General features: G+C 31.1%; 2 protein-coding genes across 2 annotated transcripts; one reads left to right on the top strand and one right to left on the bottom strand.

Annotated features, from left to right (window-relative positions):
* Positions 1 to 2,916: 2,916 nt before the first annotated feature.
* Positions 2,917 to 4,739, bottom strand: LOC125576949. Its single transcript, XM_048737500.1, is given in 4 exon segments — positions 2,917 to 3,063; positions 3,065 to 3,464; positions 3,466 to 3,598; positions 3,863 to 4,739. Coding segments are annotated over 4 exon segments (756 nt in total). The 5' UTR covers positions 3,939 to 4,739.
* A 6,831-nt stretch (positions 4,740 to 11,570) lies between these two features.
* LOC106359827 (NAC domain-containing protein 21/22-like) lies at positions 11,571 to 16,985 on the top strand. Its single transcript, XM_013799458.3, has 3 exons — positions 11,571 to 13,969; positions 15,121 to 15,386; positions 15,950 to 16,985. The coding sequence occupies exons 1-3, from the start codon at positions 13,759 to 13,761 to the stop codon at positions 16,514 to 16,516; spliced, it is 1,044 nt and encodes a 347-aa protein (XP_013654912.2). The 5' UTR covers positions 11,571 to 13,758; the 3' UTR covers positions 16,517 to 16,985.
* Positions 16,986 to 17,048: the final 63 nt, after the last annotated feature.

The following is a 17,048-nucleotide window of genomic DNA, read 5'->3' on the forward strand; positions in this document are numbered from 1 at the left end:
GGATTTGCGTGCCACTTCTTCTTTCATCACAATTTTCTCACAGTTTTGCGAGGAATATACAAGTAATATTAGTTATCCCTCGTATATCTTTCAAAAAATTTGTGAGAGACTTAAATTTTTGTAATTTCCTCTCAAAAATCAAATAAATTAGGTAAAACGCGTTTTTATATGAGTAGCTCGTTTTTTGTGAGGTAATATCACAAAGAACATATGTATCTTGTCAACGGCAAATCTCAGAAGCTCTACAACGATGACTTCTAGACTGGAGGAGTTATTTCAGGCTGCTAGTGATGATCCCAAGTGCACCGGGTCTGGCGGATATTTCCCGACGGAGAAGAACAAGAAATATTATAAGGTATATATTACAACTAATTTTATTTTAAAATTTTTAAATCAATTTTAAATTTCAATAGTTTGAATTTTATTATATAGCCCGCTCAACGCAAAAAGGGACGAATGTACGGAGTGTGTTTTATAAGTAAATCTTTATCATCCACTCCCGCTACGTTTTCTTGTGGTGGCTATTGAGATAATTAGTTGAAAAAAATCAACGAGGAACAAGCTCATTTGGTTCAGGAGCAAAACATCTCAACAACCAGAATGCTCAAACCAGGAAGTTGAGCGCTGTCTGTGATTATCTGGCTACAAAAGATTCGACTGTGGCGACCATTCTTCAGACCCCTACCATGTCTTTTGAGAACTTTTAAGTTAAAGATAACAATTCCGAATATGATTCGGAAGAAGATAAGTTTTTCTGTATTTTATTATAAAGCTTATGTTTTTTAATGTTCTGTAATGAATCATTTGTTTTTATTATATTTTTATTTTATATTAAAATTCATTTATTATGAAAAGTTAAACAATATTTATGTAATTGTTATCTAAATTTTTCTCAATTTCCTAGCAAATTTGTAAGGGATTTTAAGAGGTATTTTAAAAAATTTCACGAAAATCTTTTACAATTTTGCTACGCAATTTCCTTGCAAATTGATGATGAAATTAAATTATTATCACGCAAATCTCTTTTTGAGGGAGTAATTCCCTAGAAAATTTGCGAGATATTTGTGAGGGAAAAGTTTTTGTTTTAAATTTGTGATAGAATTGTGAGCAATTTTTTTTGTGAGTACTGATTTGCGAAGAATGGATTTTCCTCGTCTTTAACTCGTAAATGGTTATAGAGGATTGTGAGGTATATTCCCTCGAAAATCGCAGTGTTTCTTGTAGTGAACAATACTAGATGAAGAGACAGCAACAATTTAACCTAGTTTGAATAAAGGCCGAGATCACGAAGCTCAAAAACTTAGGGTCTAATCCAGAATAGTGATGTGAAGTTGTGGAAGAGTTTGGCGGACAGGTTTAAACCACATTTCAGTACTAGACACACCTGGAGCATTACGAAAGTGGTAAAAGTTAATTGGTATCGAAGCATTTGGTTTCTGGTTGTGCACCTAAATTATCGGTTATTGTAAGGATAGCAACACGAGATATATTAGCAACTGGAGAGCAAATTTTACGAGGGAATGCACAAGATGAACCATGTTATATTCTATGCATTGAGCCAGTTGGAACCAAATATAGTCTTTTCTTTGGATTTCCTTTCTCTAAAGGAATTTGGCGATGATTAATTTAGCTATTTGGTAGTTGATACACGGCTCTTTGGAGTGATATTCTACTCATGTTGGTGGACACTAACTGGGATAAACAACTCTGTTTCTTTTAAGGTATGTCTTTCAAGCTATGGTCCATTCCATATGGAAAAATAAAACTGCAAAAAAACATGGAGAACCAGCTCTGCATCCAAATTGATTACTTAATTACATTGATAAAGTGATCTACAACTGCATTAACTCTCTCTTAAAGTGAGAAGGGAAAATATGACAAAACTGTGGGTGTTTGGTTTACTTATAGGTGATTGTTTCTTAAAAACATAGATAGCTTGTATTAGAGTTAACACGTTGCATTAAAAAAACATTTTGAGTGAATAACTTTAACATTAAAAATATATAGGAAAAATAAACGGAAAATTTTCTTATATATCATGAAAACAATCCTTTATTATGTTGGGTTGATTACTTAGTTTAATTATATTATCTTCTTATAAGGACTAAACTACTAGTAAAAAAAGTATAGGTTTCAGTGCATTATGAGATTGATTGATATATGTGCCAATCACAATCGAGGATAAGGGTAGACACCATATATATAAGAATGTACAATAATAAGTTGGGTTCGCCTCGATGATAGTAAGAAATTGATGCACCAGATGATAGGGGAGTCTGAGAAGTGGTCCTTGGTCTAGTCCATACATGTGGATGTAGAGATTTAGAAATCCATGGACGGTTTCTAATCCTTTGTAGACCAAAACAAGATCTAACATTTTTGCTTGTAGTCCTTGTGGCATCATTGAGATCATTTCTCTCAGGGATTCTGCTGGATTTTCTGGACAAAGAGCGTAGATCATCGGGATGATTGTTCAAATTTGTCGTTTAGTTCTTGATAGTAAATCTGGTAGGAAATTATATTTCCCTTTGATATGCTTGATGACAAATTTCCATTGAGATCATATATATGGCATCTGGGCTTGTGTTTCGGGCTTGTTTTGTAGGGATTGTAGTTGGGCTTTAAGGATTTTTAAGCCCGACTCTTTTTGTAACATGAGTGAATAGGGCACGGAAATGGTGGTTGCCATATGGAGGAGTTCTTGGGAGAGGGAATATATTTTTTGTTTATCTCTTTTATAGAAAGGTCTAAAATATTTACCTTTCTATTAATCTGACTCGAGAGATGGTTTTGAGTCATTGTGTTCGCCGTCTGCTAGTTTAGAGTTACTTCAGCTGCACTGATTTTCTGCGTTGACCATTTAAAGTTTTGGTGTTCGGATTATTGATTTTCCAGGAGTGCCTTACACTGTTCTGCTCAAACACATGTGGCAAAATGTTGGTTCTTGAGATAACGAGGGGCTAAACATATAGCAATCATGTACTTCATTTTGTTCAGGTGTATGAGCTGGATACAATACATAGTATGCAAAACTCATTCCACTAGATTCTCCAAATATGTTGACTTCTGGATCTCTTGATTCATAACGCTCTTTAAGCTTTTGCTGGGACGATTTACTTCTACTGCTCTTCCGTTTTGCAGTTTCTTCTTCATCTGAATCTATTTGGCATTGGTCGCAATCACATACATCAAAGAACTTATGGCCCGTTAAATCAGAGAATGCATATACTGGTTTTCCGTCCCAATCAATTCATTTGATTCGGACGTCAGTTAAATATTCTCTTATTTCCAGACATTCGTCACATGGGGAGATCGTATTAATCTCACTGCAAAAAGCCGAAGGACGAGGTTTTTCGTCGTCTAGCTGTTTGAAAGCTATTTCAACGGTTCTGTCTTTTCTCTTAAGAATGGAAGAGTCCACTGTTTTGATTGGCATACTGCTTTCGTGGATCTTCTCTTAATTGTAACTCATAACTCGGAAGTAGCTTGACAAGCTTGTTTCTAGGAATCTGTCTGGGTATATGGATGCATGATGGACTGTGTTGAGATTCTTGTTGAATGAGGAGTGCATCTTTTGTATCTCATGGGAGAATTAAGTCTATCGCATGGTTTTAGACTCTGTAAGCCATTTGATGGTGAAATGTTGCAGCATATGTGTTCCCCATTTGTGGAGCGCCGGTGATTTGCAACTGGATTTGCCTTTTTGGTAGATTTGAAGGTCTTCACGTGCCACGTAGAATTTTTGAAATAGTGTTATAAATATTGTACACGCATTTAAAGCTGTATGGAGAATTGCAATACTAGCATGCTGGTACTGTTTGTATCTTGTGTCATGTAGGACCACTCTTGCTACTACTAGTAGACTTTTTCTTCCATGGAGATTTAGTGCCAATCGAATTGTTCCATAGTGAAGATAGGTGTAGCCATGAGCTCTCCATTGGTGGATCATTCCTTTGCTGAATTTGAGAGGAATCATTTGTACAGATTCTGTAGATGGGACCAAATGTTGTTGTAATAGTGAAGCTATGACGAGTTCTTTAGCAACATATTTGTTTGGAGCAAACATGTGTTTTATGATCTTTGGTAGAGTGGAAGAAGGTTTGGTAAAGGCTTTCTATGAGTTGAGTAGGGGTAGTTAGATAATAGGGACTTTACTATCATCGCTCACATATCATACTTCATGTATCTAATCTACTTTGCTAGAGGTTGATCTTCTAAAAGATGGTTGGGTTGAAAAAATAGAAATATTTTCCATGGTGTAAATAGAAACCAGAAACCAAAATAAAATGCTCACGGTTTTTATCTAACCCTTGAAGTAACAATGATCCATTAACTGTTTTTATTAGAATTAAGCGCTAAGAATAAAGTGAAGAGTTTCATTAGGTGTTTTTGCTACATAACCGAGACAATTTTTTTTCTCTTTTGAAACCTCAAGGTACCCAAGAATATTTCTCTTTGTTCTTTCTCTTTAGCTTAGTCGGATTTCTGATATGCAGGATCCACTAAGTGATAACCACGGGTCATACTTTCCATATTAGTTTATAGTTAGAAACAATTTACAAATATTAAAATTCTGTAGGAGAGATATATATATATATATCTTAGCTTAAATTGTCATGGCTCTGATACCAAATTTACAAATTCATAGTAGATAGAACCATAAAAATAGTGTTTATGATCAAATGTATGAGGATAAAGTGTTTAAGGGAAGACACGAATGATTTATGACAAAAAAAATATTATATCCTACTATATAAAAGGGGCTAAATTAAAGCTCCCTAAACACTGCCACGTAGGCAAAAAAAATCCCCACCAATCATTCAGCCATGTCACTATCGGACTGGGCCTCACCAAATAAATGGGAACAGAGTTTTGTCACGGGCTGGTCCAACTTCTGAGTATCACTAAAAACCTATAAATTCACTCAGCCCACAGTTTTGTCACGGGCTGGTCCAACTCCTAAGTGTCACTAAAGATCTAGAAACTCACTCAGCCCACATCCCGTAACCCTTTGCTATGTCTCAAGAATACACTCAGCCTCCACCTTAAAGAATACTACTACTGTGTATATTGAATACAATACATTATTAGACTAGACTGATTTTTTTTTTTGAAAACAGTCTAGACTGATTTAGAAAGAGTTAATTTGCTGTATATACATAAAAGTGATCAATATTAGCAAACTACCATTTGGGTATGTAAAACAAAAATTCCTGTAGCAAATTTAGCATGTACAGACTGTTTTACCCCTGCCCCAAAAGTTTCACTTCTCTCTATTTTTTTTTCTGAGTTTTCATCTTTCTATTTTATCTCATTTTCTCTCGTAAATCTTTTCTTTCACGATCAGTTTCTTTCAACCTTCATTAAAGTAAAAAGATATACTTTTCTTTTAATTTGCTGTTAATTTTATCATCAAATTTAATGGTCACATACTCCATTTCCAACACTAATTCTATATTGACTTTCTCCTTCACAACATGTATTCATTAGCATCACATCGGTTACGTCGAAGTTTGATGTGCTACCTATGCCAGTGAATCATGGATTCAAAAAGCAAATCGTCCTAAAAAATTGCAACTAGTGCCCAGATTTTACCAAACAAATATTTTTTAAATTTATAGTATAATACAATAATTGTTACCTGTTAAGAATTCATTAGTTGAACATATAATGATTAAGGTAATCTAATAACTTATTTTGTACCATTAAACAAAATATATATCAGTTAACGATAGTTATTTTTAACATTTTACAAACCAATTTAAAGAAGAGATAACATGTTTTATAACTGCTAACCAAACATGTATCAGCTAATGACAAACATATTATGTAAAATGTAACCGTTAAGTTTTGACGTACGATGTTATATGACTAGTTAGACCAGTAACCAATTTCGTACCATCTAAAAAATTATGTATCATCCAACGTCAGCTATTTATTAACATCTTTCAAACCATTTTAAAAAATTTCAACATTTTTTTAACAACTAAGCAAACATTTATATGTTCATATTATTTAATTTGTAGCATCTAATCAATCATTTATCGGTTAAGTTTTTAAATAGCAACTGTAAATACTCGCAACTGAAATCTTCAATTCATGTCGTTTTCATCAATGTAAGGGAGACCCCACTATCATGACTATATGGCACATCCATACGGTGGTTGAGATCAAGTAAAAAACAAAGACGTTGCGGTAGACAAACTCATGATGATAGTACTCGTTAGTTCACCAAGTCTTATGTTGAATGAAAGATACATAACTTAAAACTAATTACAGCTGTGGAAATAAAGAAAAACAAGAAGAATCATTTATAGAACTGACAAAAAGTTATAAACTATATTAAAGATCTTAAGGAGATGAGATAAGAGAGAGAGAGAGAGAGAGAGAGAGAGAGAGAGAGAGAGAGAGAGAGAGAGAGAGAGAGAGAGAGAGAGAGAGAGAGAGAGAAGAAGAAGATGATTTGGGCATGAGAAGCTATGGAGACAAAAGAGAAAGAGAGAAGAAAAGTGATTATTTAGGCAGGGGTAGTATAGGATTATAAAAATGTCAATAGTGTCCAGAATAGTGTTAGGGTAGTTAGCTAATATTGAGTTTTTGTGTGTATATACAGCCTAAATACTCATTTAGAAATAAGTTCTTATGCTTAAATAATATTAAAAAATCTAAATTATTACTTAGAAAAATATAGATGAATAAATAACTCATTTTACATAATGTTGACAAACATCATAAGTGCTCTGTATACAAATCAGTTGGAAAACACACATGTGAATCACAAAAGTCCAGAATCAAAGACAAATTCTCCAATCAATAACTCTCTCACAAATGACGTATCTTCACTTTTACCTATTAAAATCTTTGAATTTTAATTCAAACCAAACATATTTATTTAAAATAACAATATAATCTCGAAATTATATTCATTATTTTTTTGTATGTAATACCATTTTCTATAATAATTTTAAATTGCTTCATAAATTTATATAAAACCATTAAAAAAATTTTGATACAATTTTTTCACCATAGGACGGGCCAACCACTCTGGAGATTATAATGGAGACGTTTCTATTGACGTTTTTAATAACTAATTGCAAAAAATTATTAGTATTGATATATTAATTTAATGCTCTAATCCAAAACTCTAATAAAAAAAAGAAATTACATGTTTATCATTTTCATGGTATCACTTTTCATTTTTATCACCACTAAATAGACATTTTCAAAAATACATTCTTCATTAAGTGGCAAAATACTCTTATGCCATTGTTATTTATATATATAATAAATCATTATTTAAATAAAAAAAAATTAAAAAATTTAAAATTAAAAATTAAAAATTAAAAAATTAAAAAAATTTAAAAAAATTTAAAAATTTAAAAACAATAGAAAAAAGTAAAAAAAAATTTATGTTTTCGAATTATACTTTTTCAAATTCGAACTTTTATATAATTTTTTTTAAAAAAAAAAATTTCGAAATTTTTTTGAAATTTGTTTTTGAAATTTGTTTTTGAAAAAAGAAAATTATGTTTGAAACTATTTTTAAAAATATATTTTTTAAGTATTTATTTATATATTTACTATAATCCTAAATTTCAAATTCCAAAAACCATATCCCACCCCTCAACTCTAAACCCTAAGTCTAGATTAGTTAACTTTAAAGGTATAATTGTCTTTTATCCTTCATTAAAAGTGAGAGTAAAAGTGTGTAAACATGAAAAGTTGTACTATGAATGTGTTATTTGTGGTAATTTCCCATAAAACGAATATAAAAGCACATCATTATAATTGTTTGCAAATGTAGGTTTTCCTTTTATATAGTAGTGATGTTTTTTATTTAAAAATACAAATTATGGACCATTTTATACTGTCTATCATAAAATACTAATTCCACACACATACACTATAAAATTCGATGAAAATTGAAACCTACTAGCAAACCCACCAAAATAATAAAAAATAAACACTTCCAAATACTCATGCTTCGTCCTTTTTTTTTAAAAAAAAAAAGGAAGTTGGGCAATAAAAAATAAAAAATAAACAAACAAACTATCTTCACTTCAAAAATCCAATTTTTTATAATTAAATTAAATTCTGTTCACTTCAAATACATATTCTTTAATTAAATTAAATTAAAGGAAAGAAATCCAATTTTTTTTTAAAACAAACAAACTATAAGTTTATAACTACGCTCACTTCAAAAAAATATAAAAAATATAAAAAAATTAATCCCATTGTTATGTGTGCAGATCATGCAGCCGAATATCACAATAACCGGAGCGACAACCTCGGACCGCAACCAATAATCATTAGGATCATTAGGATGTGGCCCATCACAAATCACAAAAACAAAAATGCTTTCTTAGGAACACCTTTCATTTATCTTGACATCCAGGTTTGTCTAAAAAATACTATGTTTTTATTATTCCAACTACATTTGAAATGATAACTTTAAACCACTCAACAGGAACAAAAAATGTACCAACGGTTCGAAGAAGGGAAAATTTATCACATTAGATATTTTAATCTCCTTTCCAATAACCAACGGTACATGCTTACAGTTCAACCATACATAATCAATATCAATGAGACAACAATTATTACACAGAAAGAAACATTCCACCAATACCTTCATGCATATTCCGGCCCCAAAGCTACCCTAGTTGATTAGCTTAGCAAGTGCAACCAATTTTCTCCCAGGTAAAAAAAACCATTGCATTATGTTTACATAGGTACTAACACTTTATTAAATAATAATTATTTTAAGCAATAAATATATAATACAATCATTATTTGTAAATCCAAAATGGTACGTCTAACTATCTGGAACAACAAGGCAGAAAATTTCAGGGAGCTAAATCGCATATCTACCAGAAAAAACTAAATTGTAATCATCACAAGTATTATTCCACGGTTACATGAAGGTAATAAACTAAACATAAAGTTTATGTCAAAATAAATGCTTACAAATAATTTACTTTTTCAGGGAAATTATCACTTACAACCACACCTGGATCGGGCTTTTACTTCGACACCGACATTGATATCATACAACGCTTCCAAAAGAGGAATAAACTGTTATCTTAAGCCTGATAACTAACGATACCATTAAATACTCAAAATTACTATTTTCTCTTACGAAAATTGATTGCTCAACACAATATATTATTCAAACTTACTGTTATTTAAAAAAGAGAAATCACCGCATCACATTCAAACCAAAATTCTATGGTTAAATCTACAACACACAAAATTAACAAACAACTTCTTAAACTAAAAAAACTACCAATCAAAAGTATAAATTTACTTAATTTGAACATGTTATCCGCGCGTAGCGCGGACACCGGATCTAGTTTTATTAAAAACACTGAAACCTATAAAGAACTTGAGATTTTTTTATGATTTAGCTCATTCAAGTTATTTGGGCTTGGATCACGACATATTCCAAGCCTACTTATTTATAGTACAAAGATTAAAGAATATTTCGCAAAATATTTTTTAAAAATATTTGATATTTTATAATACAGAGTACACATATTATATTTTACATTACACACCACATATGGTTGGTGTTGATTCTTTTGGCTAATATATGCCAAAACTTGTTGATGCCAACCATATATGAAGCTTATAACTTGCAGATAACAATTTCCCATATAAGTTTATATCACTCCGAATCTTTTGGTGTCAAGTATACAATGTATACTTCTTTGTTTTTCAAGTAATTTATTTATTTGTATCTAATAATATGAGAAATTGACATAAATTCTTGTTGATTAAATCTTGTCTCGTGATTCGTCACACCTCCAAATAAGTGTGTCATTTTCGTTTCACTGTTATGAATTACTGTTTAATCGTAATATTAGATAAACCCTATATGTTAATATGGGTATGAATTGTTTATAACTTCTTACAGCACCATTTTCAAAATATCGTTTGATATTTTTCAAAAACAAAAAATCTTTGATATCCATGTATTTTTTGAACTGCAAACCTAAACAAAATAACTTTTTACGGATTTCCCGATATAAAATATTTTATGAATTTAATTAAAACTCATAGCTTTTGATATTTGTCAAATTTATTAAATCCAGTCAAAAAAATAAAAATTTGTAATTGTGGTCATAAACTCAGAATCCGAGATCGGATCTATTAGCTATTCTTTCACAGTTTCACTTGCATAAAAAATAAATATTGATATATATATATATATATATATTATGTTTCCGTAATCTTTCTAATTAAACAAAATGTTGTATTAAATAATTTTTTTGTTGATGTGTGATTTACAGAAAATATCACTGATAATTTATAAGAAGACTAAAATTCATTAGAGTAATTAAAAACTATTCAGTTACAAAATAAAATTGAAAACTATTTATTTTATTACTAATTCATGTGAAAATTTACAGAATGGATTAAAAATTAAAATTAAATAATATATTATTTATAGTTTTTAATTTTACTATAAATGAAAGCAATAAGAGTCTCTTAACAATTTAAAATCTAATTTTCCTCAAACAATATCATTAAAATAAAACCAAACTACAAAATACAAAAAAAATTGAAAATAAATATATTTTTTTATGAAATTAAATAATAAACCCACGTTTTTAAATGCGAGTCAGAATGTAGTTGGATTTTACAATAAAATATTTAATATTCGTCGGTTAATTAATTATCCGCGTAAATTCATTTGTTGGCCCTCACTGCTCCCTGGAATGTGGCGGTATCCATCAAGTAAGATTAAACGAATGCGAAATTTATCATTATTTACCAATAAGTATGTTTACGTGTTGACGTATGATCTCAAATCGCAGAAATATGTTTACGTGTTGACGTATGTGGATGTTGACTCTGCTGCATGTATATTTCAAGTTGACTCTGTCCCGAGCCCAAGCTCTCTTTGCTCACCCTGTTACCTCATCTGAACGGAGGTAGTCTCAGGCGTTTCGCCTCCTCTTCGCCGCGTTTCACCTCACCGTCACCATATCAGAGGTTGGATTCAACCTTTCGCCTCTTAACCACCGTATACCAACCAGCAACTAACGAAAAAGGCACATAATTTCTTTGATCAGTACTTAACTAAAGTTTAAAACATGAAAATAGGGGCCCTATGTGAAGTGGGCCTCAGGCACTTGCCTTTATTTTTATGTTGCCGTTAAGCACGACTCTAGCCAGTATCAACAAGTGGTATAAAATTCATCATAATGATATTAGGATATATTGTCTGCATAAATAGTAACGGCATGCCATGTGCGTTTATCAAGAGCATTTTTTATATACTATTTGATTCTTGTTCTGTCGTTATATAATGAGTGGTCGAGGTTTATATACATAATGCTAATATGCTTCGACATTATTTATGTATTCCCTGTTCATTCAAATTTATAAAACAAAATTACATTAGTTGTTGGTAATGATTTGCCTAATGCTAATATGCTTCGACATTGTTTATGTATTCCCTGTTCACTCAAATTGATAAACGAAGTTACATTTGTTGGTTAGTGATTTGCCTACTAGATGTTATAACCATTTGGATCTCAGAATCCAAGTAATCAGTTAAATAACTATAATATATACAAATCATATAACGCTATCAATCAACTGTATCACACAGCCGGTTTATTCAGAATCATACATATATCAATAACAGTAAACTATATTTGGTCTATCTAAATCAAATGATGGTCTCATTTTTAAAGAAGAAAGAGTACAGCCGTACAGGACAAGACTTACAATATACTCTTTTCTAAAGTATGATTAATTAATTGGGATAATCCAAATCCATACAATAATTAATTCTACTTAGCAAGAAAACAAAAAAAAATGGGGGTTTTGAAAATATATAATATATGTAAATGATTTGTTGGATTTTATCTCACTTCTTAACTTTTTCTATTTTTAAAATCATCAAGTTTTATCAATTATGATGTAGATTTATCTTTAAAAATTGAACCCTGCATCTAAACTCTCCTAATTTTTAAAAATATTATATTATATTAACTATTTTAAACAGAGTAATGCTATAATGGTTACAGTAAAACTAAACTAGAAAACGGCTAAACCAGTTTGGAAAAGAAACCCTAATGCTACATGGATTTTGAGTGACCCCAATCGTTTGCGACCTAAGCTTTCGAAAAACCTCTCACCACCATCAACAACATATTACATATATCTCGAGTATAATTAATTTTTAGTATAATTAATTTTTTAGTGTAATTTTAAAAAACTATAGAAAGTTTTTATTTACTTTGAGTAAATTTATAAACTATTTAGTCTTTTGAAAACATAAATGATAATTACATATTAAAATAAATAATAGCTAAACTTTGGTAATTATTATTTTTATTAATAATAAAGTATTTTCATTGATAAAAATATTTTATGTATACATCGTATATATATCTCCTACGTTTTATTATAAAATATTTATAGTCAGAATTTACCAATACAACCTATTAAACTACATCAAAATCTCTATAATAAAATAGATAGTATAAATGTACAGTTATAGTCAATTATCTACGAAATTTATTTTAGATACAGTTCAACCATCTAAAGTCTCTTTTAAGTAACCTGAAAAGTTAAGTTAAAAATGCGGTGTTGTCCCAAATTATCATGTTATTCCGTAATGCTAGAGAGAAATTCCAACTCGGATGAGAAGAAGAATAGAGAAGTTTTTCTTTCTTTTTTAAATAACTCTGGCGTCATTATTATTATTTGAGGTATTTTTACTTACAATAAATTTAATGATTTTGCCTTGTGTAGGATGTCTTGCACCTTCAGAGTCAAGGTGCGTTAATTCTCTGAAATGATACAATTTCATCAAATTGATCGACAAACAAAAAAATTGTGGTGCCGTCTTTATGTGTGTCAGTGTGTGTTATGTATATACAGCTTCTAATAATTAGGAGAAAAATAGGAAACATAACGAAAAATTAAGTTTTGTCTGTATACCTCAATTATTGCAGGAGTCCCTGAAATAAATCCAAGATTTTCCGAACCATCACCAAATGAGCTTTGATCAAAGTTCACTTTCTTCAGTTTCATGTTCATCATTGGTGGACGCCTTACTCCCACCAGGAGTACATACCAGTTCGAAATATTTTATATACTGACGAATATATTGTAATCGGGCATACTATATATAGAGTTGACCTGGTAATTATTGGTTGATACTTGGTAGTTGGTACGCATACATTTACATATTGCCTCTTTAACGTTTTATAAAAACTGCCTCACGTCACATATATATATGCATCTATACATTCGGATTTTACCGAGTTTTACATAAAAATTTAAATTATCTAAAGAAAATGGTTACTAGACAAGAAAAATAGAAAGGAAAAGTTAGGTTTGTTTTCCTTAAGTGGATAACAATGAAACCAAAAGAGAATATTTGATAGTAGTGTCCCATGAGACATCTCACAACTAAGATTTCTTGTAACTTTGTTTTTTCTTGAAACTCCCCACCATAACTACGTACATTACACAAGCATGGATCCAATTAATTTTATAATATTGTAAGACTCTAACTTGTCATCTTCCAAACCTTAGCTACATGCATGTTATATATTATTCTATTTCCATACATCAAAATATGCCAATTTCTCCCTAGCTATAAATATATACATAATTGAACCTAGACACACCCCTCTCCCCCTTCCTCCTCTTTCTTTGAACCTTTACATGCCCTCTTGGTAAAAACGTTTTTAGATTTAAATATACATAGTAAGCTACAGATTTATTCACATAATGGGTTTGAAAGATATTGGGTCCACATTGCCACCGGGATTTCGGTTTCACCCAAGCGATGAAGAGTTGGTTTGTCATTATCTCTGCAACAAGATTAGGGCAAAATCTCTCCACTGTAATGTTGAGGATGACGACGTTGATGAAGCCTTGCAGGATGCTACTGATCTTGTGGAGATTGACTTGCATATTTGTGAGCCGTGGCAGCTCCCTGGTAATACACTGATTTAACTTTCCTAATTTTGAATTATATTTATGAAATTGTGATTAGCAATTACTATGTGCTTATGAGTTTATTTGTATATACTATTATATATACATATCTCTCCACTCCTGGCTTTTGGTGGGGTTCGAATTGTTTTATAAGGATTCTTGAAACTTTCCATTTAACAAAAAAATATCGAAAATAATTGACTATAAAAGAATAAAACAGATGCTTTAAATCAGAATTTATTCTTGGCATCGGTTAGCATTATACTACAATTCAACGATGCTTATTTTTGTGGATTAGTTAGGTACACTATATTGTGAATGTATGATACAAATAAACGGATGATATGTTCACATAAATTCTGGACTTATAGATTGATCAATTAATCATGAATGTAATTAGGCCTGGGCAACTGAGACACATGCTACTTTTAAAAATAAAATTAGATTAATTATCTGGGGGCTATACCTCTTTTTTAACAACTTCTGGGGGCTATACAAAAGCAATAAAGTACACAAAACCACATCTGTGTACACAAAAACAAAAGCAATTATTGGAATGTTTGTGAGACCAATAATTTTCTTCGCTGAAGTCAAATCGTAATTTCTTTTGTCAAAACTGAATAGAGTGTCTCACATCCTCCGTCTTGTCCACCTCACAAATTCTGTTTCATCACATAAACCTTTGACACATGCATCAATCCAATTCAAACAATAATTCACAGTGATCCAACGATTAAAATATTCACTAGCAAGATACCAGAGTTTAAATATTTTCACTATGTTTTCAATAATGGTCGGGGTTATTCTGGATGTGTTAAATGGCAAAATATCATAATTTCACCAGTACTAAATATTATTTGTGCTTCCATTATTCAAAGTTGTAACTAGTATATTTTGAATGTTTCTTACTAATGAAAAATACTTTTATTTTTTCAAATTTTATATTGTTAACTAAACATTTACATTTAAGCATTTTGTTAACAGAACTAAGGTAAGATTTATAAAGTTTAAATAAAAATAATTACTTGACAATCTCTTGTGTCTTACTCTTTACTTTACACAAAATTTAATATTTATAAATTTTATTTTATTTTTTACAAATTTGTCGATTTACTAATGATTTATAAAATCATGTATGTTGTGTAAATCAAGATGTGGCAAAGCTGAACGCCAAAGAATGGTACTTCTTCAGTTTTCGCGATCGAAAATATTGCACTGGTTATCGTACAAACAGAGCAACAGTAAGTGGATACTGGAAAGCAACAGGCAAAGATCGAACTGTAATTGATCCACGAACAAGGCAATTGGTAGGGATGAGGAAAACACTGGTGTTCTACAGAAATAGAGCACCGCATGGGATCAAAACTACTTGGATCATGCACGAGTTCCGTCTTGAGTGTCCTAACATGCTACCCAAGGTACGATTATCCATCATTAGTAATGATCATTCACAATAATTATTAAGTAAGGATAACTTGTAACTTAGCTAAACTCACAAAATATGTCTATTCGTGGATGTCCCATGCACGTATATAGATACCAAATTTAGTATCAGGGTATTGAATTTTTGTAGCCAAAACCAATCTGAAAAGTGACATAGATAATAGTGTATTTTTGAATTTTCTATATGAGTGGAAAATCATGATAAGTTAACCCACAAGGATATGAGTGATTAATCCTTATAGTTTCTTCAAATAATAATCATAAAGCGTCAGATTCTACTAATCCAATATAATATTTATGTACCTCAAGACATTAGTTAATCAGCTCATTGTTATATGTACATGATGAGATGGAAGTAAATACAAAGAATGACGAATTTGTGCAAATAAAACAAAATAATGGAAGAAAGTGACAAAAGTGGCTTTAGTGCGTGTTTGGTCATTTGCATGCACGAGACAGCACGTAAAGTAATGCATTTTTATAAACATATGTTTTTTCCTAAGCTATGTCCTCTCGTTTTGTCGGCATGTGGACACAGGAAGACTGGGTCTTGTGCAGAGTGTTCAACAAAGGCAGAGACTTATCGCTACAAGACAATAACAATGATCACCTGACGCGAAGGTTTGCGGTTAATGGCGCTCCGGATCTTAATTACGCTCCTAATTACAACAATCAGTTGCACCCTTTACTATCATCCTCTCCTTCAACCACCATCGACCCTCTACATCATCTTGATCAGTGGGGGCAGCTAATGAAGCAGCCTTCAAGGACTACTGACCATCCCTATCATCACCATTGTAAACATCAAACCATAGCATGTGGCTGGGAGCAGATGATGGGTTCGATGTCATCATCGTCGACACATGGCCATGATCACGAGTCCTTGCTAAATTTGCTTTACGCCGACAATAACAACAATATCAACGTCACTGATGATCAGTACATTCAGAACTACGAGAAGATATTGTTCCCATCAGACTCAACTAGTTTGGATCATGATAAGATATGTATGGGGACATCATCCGATGGTGGTATGGTCTCTAATCCTCGCATGGAATGTGGCGGCTTAAGTTTTGAGACTGACAACCCCCTCTCTTTCCATTGAAACATACTACACAATTGCATATATCCGCCGATTTGTTGATTCGCAAAATATTTTAAAAGAAATTTTATATAATGATAATATGTAATAATAATGTGATAAATATATGATCTTATTCTCCTTATCATATTTCCGTTCCTTTTGCTCTTATTTTGCGCTTTCAGTTTAAAGAAGAATTTTCTCCCTTTTTTATGTTTTCTGTTAATAAAAAAATTCAAAATTAAATATAATCTAAGGACATGATTAATGAGGGAGTTCTTAAGATATTTAAGAACTGATTCTTAGTTTTTAGTTAAAAGTTAAGAGACGAGTTCTTATATTCCACTAAAAACTTCATCTTAAGAACTCTCCATTAATCATGCTGTTAGGATATCTCCTATTAAAAGATTATTATTTTTGGTAAAAAAAAATCTAGTAAAAAACCTTTAGAGCATATTTATTGCAGATCTCTTAGATTGAGATTCTTAGCGTAATATAAAATACGGTCTCTTAACTTTTAACTAAAACCAGTTAAAAGACGTTTCTTATATCTTTT

This window comes from Brassica napus, chromosome A8 (genome assembly GCF_020379485.1).
Source record: "Brassica napus cultivar Da-Ae chromosome A8, Da-Ae, whole genome shotgun sequence".
Taxonomy (NCBI): Eukaryota; Viridiplantae; Streptophyta; class Magnoliopsida; order Brassicales; family Brassicaceae; genus Brassica; species Brassica napus.

Excerpts from the sequence above, each read along its gene's own strand:
- LOC106359827 (XM_013799458.3), top strand. The coding sequence starts at position 13,759 with ATGGGTTTGAAAGATATTGGGTCCACATTGCCACCGGGATTTCGGTTT. Across the intron at positions 13,970-15,120 it reads TGAGCCGTGGCAGCTCCCTG|ATGTGGCAAAGCTGAACGCC; the intron begins GTAATACACTGA and ends GTGTAAATCAAG. Across the intron at positions 15,387-15,949 it reads GTCCTAACATGCTACCCAAG|GAAGACTGGGTCTTGTGCAG; the intron begins GTACGATTATCC and ends ATGTGGACACAG.